The sequence below is a fragment of the Arachis duranensis genome, chromosome 1, assembly GCF_000817695.3.
Source record: "Arachis duranensis cultivar V14167 chromosome 1, aradu.V14167.gnm2.J7QH, whole genome shotgun sequence".
NCBI lineage: Eukaryota > Viridiplantae > Streptophyta > Magnoliopsida > Fabales > Fabaceae > Arachis > Arachis duranensis.
Window position 1 is genome coordinate 99237549 of NC_029772.3, and position 11475 is coordinate 99249023.

The 11475-nt window shown below is 30.8% G+C and overlaps 2 protein-coding genes across 4 annotated transcripts; both read left to right on the top strand.

Annotated features, from left to right (window-relative positions):
* The first annotated feature begins 1502 nt into the window (after positions 1–1502).
* LOC107470485 (ankyrin repeat protein SKIP35) lies at positions 1503–4365 on the top strand. 3 transcript variants are annotated; one of them, XM_016089889.3, is made up of 4 exons: positions 1503–1639; positions 2047–2497; positions 2696–3125; positions 3339–4365. In XM_016089889.3, exons 2-4 carry the CDS (start codon positions 2055–2057, stop codon positions 4146–4148), a joined length of 1683 nt encoding a protein of 560 aa, XP_015945375.1. In that variant the 5' UTR covers positions 1503–1639; positions 2047–2054; the 3' UTR covers positions 4149–4365. The 3 variants fall into 3 exon arrangements, with proteins under 3 accessions (XP_015945375.1, XP_015945369.1, XP_020983017.1); XM_021127358.2 differs by having other exon boundaries at positions 1532–1639; positions 1996–2497; XM_016089883.3 differs by having other exon boundaries at positions 1512–2497.
* A 1364-nt stretch (positions 4366–5729) lies between these two features.
* Positions 5730–9322, top strand: LOC107470474 (protein TIFY 3B). The gene is made up of 5 exons (XM_016089874.3): positions 5730–6136; positions 6911–7010; positions 7418–7610; positions 7712–7769; positions 8862–9322. The coding sequence occupies exons 1-5, from the start codon at positions 5985–5987 to the stop codon at positions 8983–8985; spliced, it is 627 nt and encodes a 208-aa protein (XP_015945360.1). The 5' UTR covers positions 5730–5984; the 3' UTR covers positions 8986–9322.
* The last annotated feature ends 2153 nt before the right edge of the window (positions 9323–11475 follow it).

Here is an 11475-nt window from a genome sequence, read left to right on the forward strand (position 1 = left end):
TCACCTTCCACCTTCTTCTCCGGTTACCGCAGCCACTTCACTCCCCCTTCTCTGTCGCGCCCTCATCAATGCACCTTACCACCGCCGTTGCACCTTCTCCCATGCGTCACGTCGCTCCTATTCTCCCTGCAAGCGACGTTGTCGCTACGTGGCTTCTTCTCTCCTCCGTCGTGCCGCGACCATGCTCCCCACAAGTAACACTGCCATTCGTCCTCCTTTCCCCTGCATCCCGCCGGTGTTCTGAACGAAAAAGCTGGTCTACTTCTCCCTTACGTTCGGTCACGTCTGTGCTCTCCGAAAGCAACGCCGTTGATCGTCTCAAACCCTCCCTGCGTCCCACCAATTGAAGAATCAACGCAGCCACTCACATGCCCTATGGTGATAATGAATGTTTCTTTTCATGTTTTCTGATTTTTTTTTAATGATGGATGGATTTCTTTTATTTTTGTCGGATGTATCTTTAATTTTAAGTATATGTTTTTTTTATTTGATGTGGATGTTTTTTTTTTAGATGGAAGTTTCTTTGAGGAGGGCGATGCGAGAGAGGGGGCGCGATGTGATAGAGGATGGCGATGCGAAGGAGAAAGAGGTGATGTAGGCGCTGAAAAAGAAGAAGATTAGGATAGAGGCACAATGAACGACACTAAGGTAGTGTTTGTTTTCAGGTAAGTATTTCAGTACCTCCAAAAAGTAGGGACACATGGGACTGAAATTTTTAGAGATGGAGACTGAAACTTTAATAACATTTTATACCTAAAATACTTTCATTTCAATTAATTAATTCCAATTTTACCCTTTATGCAAATTAATTTAGAGTTTCATTCTTATTTCAATTCTTGTCTCCCATTTTGCACCAAACAGAATACTGAGATTTGTTTCAATCCCTGTCTCTTAGTCTCTGTCTCTCAGTCTCAGTCTTTCTGTCTCTGTCTCTCTACCAAACGCCACCTAAGAGATTAAAATTTGTGGGATGAGTAAGAGTGAAAATAAAATTAAGTTAAATTTTAATTATAATTATTAAAAATTTGATTTTTAAAATTAATTAAATATTTTTTTAATCTGTTATTTACAACCTGTACTTTAGAAATTTTTTGACACCTTTTAAAGTGGTATCTAATTTACCTAAAAATGAGTAATTGTTGGTGATGAGAAAAAAATTGTTAGTGAATTCTATTTTTTTATATTTGTGTTGAGTATTTATTTTTAGGCATTGTAGCAATGAATTTTATATTATTAAAAAGTAATTATTTCAATAATAATATTTTTATATAAAAATGATATTATAAATAGCTAGATAATTTAATTAAATATGTTCAGTTTAATATATCAAATAATCTAACATATATCAATATCATTGAAGGAATTACTTTTATGAAGAATTTTTTGAGAGATTTTTTCGTTTAAAATATAAATTATCAACGTTCAATTTTTTTTCTTTTTTAAGTTTTAACTGTGGAAAGGTATATTTTATTATAATAACAAGTGATACTGCAAAATCATACAAGAATAGTATAATCCAAAATGGAAGTTTAAAATGGGATATACGAATCTATATTTGGGGTCAAATATGAAAGTCTCAAGGAGTATTACTGGTTTGGGGTTTTCTTCCATCCATTCCGTTTCTCTCACAATCAATCAGGTTTTTCAGCTATCCACTAATTCTTGCGGTCGGGTTTTGCAATTTATAGTTTTATCTCTTCTTTCCTGAATTTTTTTTTTTTGAGTATTCCTTTGCCAAACATATTTTAATTCCTTAGCACAACTATTGTCTTTTGAAATGGTTATATGCAATTCTAATTCTAATTGTGATTCTTATGGTATTGGTATCTTATGATTGACTACCGAATCTCCTTATATGTCTGCAATTATCAATTGGATTCTTTTAATGCGTTATTATTACCTGTTTATTAGTTAGGGTTTGTAACAATTGACGTAAGTTTCTGTAAATGAATTCTGAAAATAACAACATGAAATTCCAAAGAAAAGAAATTCAAGGTTTTGCAGTTGAGAAAGGGGAGCTAGCAATGTAATTTTTATTGACTGTAGCACCGATTATGAGGAAAGAATCAAGAATGGCAACCTCTTATTGTTGCAATGCCAAGAAGATCAAATCTGCTGAATTTATAGATTGTGAACCAGGAAGCATTGAGAAAAGTGGTTTGGAAAATAAATTATGTAGACAAGAAAGGATTGAAATCGGTCGGTTGTTTCAAGGTGCAGTGAGTTCCCATGATTGGGAGCTAGCAGAAAGTTTGATTTTGTATACCGATCCACAAACACTTAATGATGCCTTGTGTATCACAGTAGATTCCATATGGTTTTTGAGAACAGAGGTGGAACTTAAAGGGATAACTGAATTTATCAAGAAGTTAGTTGCCGACGGCGCTTGTGACTTCACAAGAGCTGTTCAAAGGACTTCATTTCTTGCTGCATGTGTCTCTGCTTGCCAGAGCAGGACAGTATGCCTTGCTGATACAATTAGTATAATGGCCCAAAGGTACAATTGATTTACTCAATGTTGTTCATTCTGTTGTAGTGTTTTTCTTTTTGACATTTTGTTTTTGATAGCAAATGTTGTTTATATGAGAGTTCAGTTATTAACAAGTAGTGATTCAATTGGATCCAATTGGATTGAAAATGAATGGGAAGGGGGTTATGACATATGAGGATGACATGTGAACTTTGCCTTTGTTAGGTTGCATGAGCGTCTCCAAGAGTGCAATGGCGATGAAATCTTGAAGGTAGAAGCTAGTGCTAAGGTTCAAAAGTTTACTGAATGGGCTCTAAAATGTATAAGCGCCCATTCACGACTTCAGGATGTCGATAGTGTTGGACACATCTCGGCCATTGAGGTCCAGCTCCAGTTATCTGGCTTTAAGATGTTCCTTGATCTTGCTGGAAATCGCCTTACAGGGAAGGATTTCAGCGAGGCATTTGATGCGGCATGCTTTCCTCTTACTCTTTTCTCAAGCTCATTTGATCCAAGTTGGGCACTTGGCATATCAGCTACTGTGATCCAAGGATTACTGGGAATGTTAGTAGATGGTGGTGCTGACAATGTTAATCAGTGCTTCTTGGAGGCCTCGCGATTTGGTAGCACAGAACTCGTGAGAATATTATTGCAGGTGACTCTGATATTTATTTTACTCACTTTTTTTATCCTAGATCTGTCGATTAATAATTTTCTAGTATTGAAAGTAGCCAACTTTCCATTCCATGATTAATGACAAAGTGAATTGCTTAATTTTGGTGTTTTATAGTTGATTTGCTATTTTAAAATGTTTGTATAGTAAGTGTGCTAAAACTGTTTTATGTCATGTTGGGATCAAATTGTGGAGATTGCACAAAGGAATAACCTGGATGTTGATGTTGACTTGGCATTAGGCTTTGCTTCCCATTACTGCAAAATAGGGACTATGGAGTGTTTGGTGGAAGAGGGGAATGCCATAGCATTTCTAGGCCCTTTGATGAGAGCTGCCGAAAGGGGCTGCATTCAAGTTGTTGAGTGGTTTGTACAAAGGGGTAGCCGAGACATGGAGCTATGCCTTGCCCTTACAGCAGCCACTTCTAGCTGTCAAGTTGACATAGCTGCATACATTCTTCCACACGTACCTCGGCACGTCCTTTCTACACTTAGTATCGAAATTATCAAGGCTGCCGGTGAGCGCAGCGGTGGATCTCTTGACGGCGTAGCATTTCTGCTGCAATCTGATTTCTTAGGTGATCCTGCATCTACTTATGCTGTTGCAGATATCATTGCTAAATCAGAGGATGAGGGTGTTGCTTCTGAACTAAGGACTTTTCTCCATGAGCATTGGTCAGAAGCAGCATACTTGGAAGGAGTAAGGCTAGGACAAGAGCATTACATGAACCTGTTAAGAATCATTAAATGGGGAGGGTGTTTAAAAGATCTTCCAATTCCATTGATAATTGCTATTGCTTATCTCCCTCTTTATAGAGAGTGTAGCAAAGCTGGTGGCTGTTTGTTTTCCCAAAGGCTTAGGGGACAATTGGTGGAGGCCACAAGAAGGCTTGGGAATACTGATGATAGGGTGTTTGATGATCTTACCAATTCTAGAGAACTTCTGCTTGTTCTAGAGCATCACCTTCCTGATTTTCTAGTTTCTACACGCCCATTGACTAGCTAGATTAAGTTATGCTGTAAAAAAGTTGAAAATGCTAATTTTACGACCACAAGTCAAGCTATAACGAACAACCTGGAGAAAAAGTTAGAATTGTTTTCATTATTATGAAGACAATTCTAACTTCCTTTAGGTTGTTGCTTGACTTGCAATCGTCAAATTTGCATTTCTTGTATTTTTCTTATAATATTTATTTAATTCCACTTCATTTCATTATTATTTACCTATGCTTTGGTTAATGGTAATTTTTTTCTTGAACTTCTCTGGCAAGATTTGCTTCTTGCTTTTATATCACAGCAAATCTTTGGTTGGGTGTATGGTATACACACAACACACACACGGTTAGGTTAGATATTAGATATCAAAATATTTTATATTTAAAATAGGTCATAATCAGTAATTGTAATTATATTATTAGCTTCCCAGTAAACTATTTAAATATACACTGCATCTAGTACAAATACATGTCAACAAAACTCAGTAAATTTGTCTTTATAAAACAAGTTAGGCAGTTATTAATATAAAAGTTACATAATTACTATTGTATATGATATGGAATTAGGAATATTTAATTCATTTAACTTAATTTGAAAAGTTATATGAAAAATTACTAATAAATAATTGAATCATCCCTCATATAATAGAATATCATATTTATCCAAATTTTTAAAATTAAATAAAACATTGAAAGAACCATCTTTCGTTTTTTAGTTTTTAAGATTGCTTTAGTAACTTTCCAAAATACATAGGTATAAAATAGAGAGAAAAGGAAAAGAAGTGTCTAGTCTCATCTTTTCTCTATTGTTTCCAATCTTTTATTTAATTGAGATTTATATATTTTTTTTTTGGTAAAAACTATATAGACATTTTATTTATTTTTGTATTTGACTAAATTTTCAAACAAGTTTATTTATTTTGTTATCCTTGTATTCTTTTTTAAAATTATTATTAAACTAAAATAAATATCATTTAAAACACAAAAAGTTTGCCCATAGAAAAACTAAACAAGTATTCTATACCATAGTACTTAAAAGCTATTATTTGTATGACAAATTTTTTTTCAAATACCTAGAATACTTATATTGAGTAATTATTAGAAGTTCAAATTTATTATTTTAACTATCTTTCTAATATTTAAAGTGGTAAAAAACTCAAATATATAGCTTACTCTTTAGAAAAAAGATGATAAAAAAACTATTTAATTACTTTTATTTAGAAAATAAGAGAATAATTAAAAAATAAATAAATTAAGACTCCTAATATTTTTTATGAGAAATTATACGTGACTCATAATTTTTTTTATGTTGTCTTACATCTAAATCAACACTAACATATTTTTCTGGTTTTATATTAAAAGCAGTGTCTCCAAATATCACTGTCCATTTTTTGTTACAGAAGGATGGAGTGGAAATTTCCAATGGCCCTTGTGGCAGGAAAGAAACCAAATGACACTCATAATGCAAAGTGATATACATCACAATATAATAAATGAAATTTAAAAGGGACATGGAATAGGATTTATGCACAAAAAGCACATGTTTCTTATGAAAAATGGAGAATAATTAATGGTTTTGGTTGGAGAGAGGGACCACCAGACACTGTATGGTATCAATGGAAGGCACCTCCTCCTCTCTTCTCTCTCATCTCTCTTCTCATTGAAAGCGGTCTGATTCAACTATTCAAGTACCAACAAAACGTTCAAAATCCAGCTCAGTTGATCCATAACCATACAATAGAAAGCTTAAGCTTTTCACTGTGCCCTGTCAATAAAATTATTAAAACATCTTTAAGCCTTTTTCTTTCTGTTTTTTGGATCTGTTTTGTTATCCAAAAATCTCAACCATGGCTTGTTTGAAACCTGATGAGTTGGAGCTTGTTGGTAGAGGAGAGCAAGGTTCTCATCATGCTATGGAAAGAATTGGTGATGCTAATGTTGGTTCCAACAATAACAACATGGCTGATGATGCTTCTATGATGCATTTTCCTGCTAACTGGTCTGTCTCTCATAACTCACATGTCTCTACACGTTTTTCTTTTAGAAAAAAAACATCTTTTTAAGTTATTCTTTCCTTCTTGTTATTATTTATTTATTATTTCTTTTCTTTATAATAGGATATCCATTCATGTGAGGTGAGAGAATCCCTATGGTTTTGAATTCAGTATCTTATTTTTTATTTTTATTAATGATTATTTAATTAATTAATGGGAAACTGAAAAGGTAGTAGCCATGCTTGCTTCAAAAGGGATAGGCTTAAGTTCAACTTTCTAAAATCTATAGTAATCTATGAGTTTTGCCAAGTTCAAAAGGTTAAATTTTTTACTTTTATTTGGTGTCTCATAGTCCTGGAATGAAAAAAAAAAGTTATCTTTGAAATTTATTTTCTACCCACCAAATCGGATTGCTAGTAGTAAAACCTTCTAAACAATTTGCACCAAATTCTCCTAAGTTATGAGGTTAGATAATATTATATACGATAATCTTTATTTCTAGAAGTTTACACTAATCTCTTATGAGCTAAAGTTATATGAAAGCCTTTAGATTGGTATAAAATGGCCTTCTACTCTGAATAATAATGGGTAGTATTAATTTTTCTTTTTAACTGATTAATATGTATGATGTTTTAAATATATAAAAAAAAATAAAAAATTCAAAACTTTCTTTATTTAAAAATTTAGAGAATGAGTTAAATTTTTTGATTATTTTTTCTCTTGTAACTGTCAAACCTACCGACACTTTGTATACTCTGCTTTTTCCTTATTTTCTTCAGGCCAATGCCAGCATCCGGACTGAATGCATCAGCTCCAACTCATTTTACCATCTTATTCAATGGGAACACTTTTGTCTATGATGGAATTAATACAGAGAAGGTAGTAAAATAGTTTTGATTTCATTCCTTCCCTTTGCTTTTTATTAAGTTTCTATGTACCTGCACTCAAAGTGTCATAGAAATCACTCACTTCTTTTGAATTTGTTTGATATTTGCGTAAGTCTCTTTTTTCTTGTTTTTATTTATCTTATGTTATTTTTTTAATTTTTGAGATTTACCAATAATCGAATTCTAAATCTTTCGGACATAAAGTTTTGTTATGAAACCACCTATTTCAAAAGCTGATAAGAGGTGACAACATAAATAATTATATCTCTAAAACAAAAAGTGTAATATAGACAGTCTAACTTGATAATTATATCAGTGGCTGATTTCACCGTTTGAACCTGTGATCATGAGGTCACACGGTGAAAATACTAAAATATATTTTGTAATGTTTAACAACAGGTGCAAGAGATAATGCTTATTGCTGCTGCATATGCCAAGTCTGCTGAAGTGAAAATTGGGACACAATCTTCATTCACTCCACTCATTCCGACTTCCACAAGTTCTTCTCCTGCACAAAGAAACTCCAACAACTTGCCTTCAAAACAATCTGTCTGCTTTCCTGCAGAAAAGAGTTCCATTTGCAGGCTGCAAGGTGGGATATATATGATAGCATTGATTCCATACTAGCTTTGTTTTCTATTACTTTGATGTAACATTTTGTGGCTTTCTCTTGATCTCTCTTTTTCTCTTCAGAATTTCCGTTAGCACGTAGACAATCTCTTCAGAGGTTTCTTGAGAAGCGACGAGTCAGGTACTAATAATTAGTTCCATGGCATGTTTGATGATGGTTCTAGCTAATCACGTTAGAAATTCCATTAATGTTGTATTGACTAAAGATTCAGTTTAGTTATTGAAATTGCAAATGTACTTTTTAGTTCATGCTTCCGAAAATCAATTGTTTGGTCCCTAATGTTAACGTTTGGTAGGTCATTTTTGTCTTTGCCTAGTCAACTCTTTTAAGTCTTAACCAATTGTTATATTTTGTTGACACATCAATCGTGTCACGCAGCAGGTGTATTAGCCATTAATGTCATTGAATCTCATTTGTTAACGGTTCACACTCATATACAGATTAAATAAGTACCTACTACGTAATGGTTAAATTAATCCTTAAAAGACAGATCATTTTTTAAATTCGTTCCTAAAAAAATTTATTAATTAAATTAGTCATTTAAAAATTATAAATTAATTATTTTGTCTATCTGTCACATAATTAATAGTTTCAATCAACAATTAATGATATAAAAAGTAACATATATGACATCTAGTATGTTCAATTAGATGCTGAATAAATATGTTTATAAAAATCTATCAATTTAGTCAATTGTTTGCAATTATAAACCCTAGTTCTAATATAACCTAACGACACTAAATTGATAGATTTTCATAAATATATTTATTTAGCTTCTAATTAGATATGCTAAGTGAGTTAACGTTTCATGTCATCAATCTTTGACGAAAATGATTAACAGAGTGACTGAAGGATAAAAACGATAATTTATAATTTTTGAAGGACCAAAATCTTTCAAGAACAAATTTAAAGAACAAGCTATCTTTTAGAGACTAATTTAACTATTAATCCTAATATATAGAATAAAAGAAAGAAAAAAAATCAACTAAACATGATATTTATTCTCCCTTTCTTTCTGCACATTCTCAATATGTATATGCATCAGAATAAGCACTATCTTATGTTACAACAGAATAAAGAACCATTACTTGACTTTTGACTAATGGTTAATTGGTTAGGGAATAAGAGCAGAGACTAAAACCTTACTCTTGTATTTGATTATTGATTTGTTGTAATCATTGTTCTGATTGAGTTTATTTTTTAACTTTTAAGGTTGTTTAGCAAAGCCCCTTATGGTTTCTCAAAAAACATGGCTGGCCTCTATGATGACAATAGTCCAGGGAACATAGAGAACAGCTTTTATGATGACAATAGTCCACAAGATTTTGCTTCTTAATTCAAACAAAGAATGGATTTCTGGCAAGTATTACTGCCTCTTGTGGAATGCCAACGTAGTTATGATGCTGGTGTACCTTTATGTGTAGAATTGTATTGTTTTCTGTAACATCATGCACTCATATGGATGTATAATAGAAAACAAGCAAAACTATGTTACATGTTCTTCATCCTAGAGATCGTATGTTAACTAACTATTTTGAACCTATGACTTGGAAGATGCATTGGTCTGTAATACTCTTCAAAACTATACATCATGCTTAAAACACCTGCTTGTTATATAGTGTTAATGTGACTAGACATTTATTATAAACTGTTCTACTCGTTTGTCACTTTTAGTTACAAAGACTATTATTTTTATCTATGGTTGTTCAGAATACTGATAAAATTACTTACAAAAGAAAGAAACTAATATTGAGAAATGGATCATCTCAATTTTTTTTAATAATTTAGGGAGTAAAATGTGATCTCTCACCATTAGTTTTATAAGTGAGATCAAGAATAAATATGAGAGACGGAGAGAGTAATAGAGTTAAAAATCACACTTTACTTTCTTAATTTTTTTTAACAATTGAGAGAATTCATTCCCCTAATATTGTGTCAATAAAAGATAAGTTATTCTTAATAAAAATATTTAAACGTTAAATTTTTATTAATTCTATTAAAAACTTAACTAAAATTTTCAAATTATCTACTTTAACAAAAATATAACATTTAGATACTCTTATTAAGTATAATTCATCTTTTATAGATATAAAATTAATTTTTATTTTATGGATAATTTTACTAATATTTTAAAATTTATGGATAAAAAATAGTAGTCTTTCTCTTTTAATTATTTGTATAAATATTAAGAAACATATAATGAAAAATTCATTGTGAAATACTAAAATAATCTAGTTTTTAGTTTTTACTAGCTGATTAATTTATTCTACATTACAATTTTGGATTATTAATGTGTTTAGGAACCAAGAGTGTATACAGAGGATAGAGGTACACATACATGAGATCGAGCAAAACTGGATTTGTCTTAATTTGTACTCGATTTTAAATAATGATTGGGTCTATTTTTAAAATTTTTATTCGACTCTAAATCCAGTGAAATTACACTACTTTTAGGTCACACTTAAATCGAATTTTGACCGGATGAAATTTGGGTCTTGATAAATTTTATGTCAAAAAATTATGATGCATTCATTTATAAAAAAGAAAAAATATACTTGTTACAGAGAAGTTGATAACCATACTTGAACTTGAATTTGTCCATAAATTCTAAATTCATGTTTTTTTGATCTATTTCCTAATTTAACAAATGTGATTAAAAATAAAATAATAAGCTTATAATTAATATAACATAATATTGGAATTAATTTAAAACATATATACCTTTTTTAGTCTCTTTAAGCTGCATATGGGTCGAGTGAAACCGAATCTGTCTTGACCCAGATTCGACCCTAAATAATGATTGAATGTATTTTTAAGACCCTTATCCTATTATAAACCTAATAAAATCACACCAAATTAGCCTCAAAATATTCGAATCCGAACTAAATTTTTCGCCCGAATCAAACTGAATCATGTGCACCTCTACAGAGTGATAGCAGAAAAAGTATTCTCCTTGGTTCATGATATCTGTCTTTATCATAGTCTGTACTAATAAAATCTCAAAATAGTAACTGATTAAAAATTATTTATCAAAATATTCTTATTTAATAGGCATATAGCTTAAATGTTTTAATATTTATAGTGTTTAATATTGAAAAAAGTGTAATTATAAAAATAATTAAAAAACACAATATAATTTTAATGTATTAATAATATAAAATATTTGTCTTATTATTTAATCACACATCTTTCTTTAAATGATTATTCACATGTTGAATGTAAAAGTTATTTAGATTTTTAATTTTATCAAATATCAACAATAAATTTATGATTTAATTTAGGAGATAATATTCAATTTGGCCACTGAACTTATATGAAAATCTCAATTTAGTCTTTAAAGTTTTAATTGTCTCTATTTAATCTCCAAACTTTATGAACATGAGTTATGTACTCATGTTAGTCCCGAAACAACTTTCAATGCCAAAACATTAACGGAACGTTGACGTCAATAGCCGGATACCATGATGGACTTTGTAAACTAATATTGTTTTAGTTTTGGCACTCAAATAGTAAAAAATAATATCGTAAGTGGTTTTAAAATTTTTTTTCCTAAAATAAGTGATACGAATGTAGATTTTGGATTTTTTTAGCAATAAAACTAAAATAATATCATTTTATAGGTTCTAGCGTGCCATCTAATTGTATATGTCAGTGTTTTAATAACGTTTGTTTATTGAAAATTGTTTTAAAAACTAATGTCAACTACGTTAACAAAATTTAGGGATTAAATAGAAACAACTAAAATTTTAGAGACTAAATTAAATATTATTTTTTTAATTTAGTATTTAAATTTTGATTATGTTATATGTACACTAAAATCAATTAT

Coding starts and splice junctions, on each gene's coding strand:
- LOC107470485 (XM_016089889.3), top strand. CDS start 2,055: ATGAGGAAAGAATCAAGAATGGCAACCTCTTATTGTTGCAATGCCAAG. Junction 2,498..2,695: donor ATTAGTATAATGGCCCAAAG/GTACAATTGATT, acceptor TGCCTTTGTTAG/GTTGCATGAGCGTCTCCAAG. Junction 3,126..3,338: donor TCGTGAGAATATTATTGCAG/GTGACTCTGATA, acceptor CAAATTGTGGAG/ATTGCACAAAGGAATAACCT.
- LOC107470474 (XM_016089874.3), top strand. CDS start 5,985: ATGGCTTGTTTGAAACCTGATGAGTTGGAGCTTGTTGGTAGAGGAGAG. Junction 7,011..7,417: donor ATGGAATTAATACAGAGAAG/GTAGTAAAATAG, acceptor GTTTAACAACAG/GTGCAAGAGATAATGCTTAT. Junction 7,611..7,711: donor TTCCATTTGCAGGCTGCAAG/GTGGGATATATA, acceptor TTTTCTCTTCAG/AATTTCCGTTAGCACGTAGA.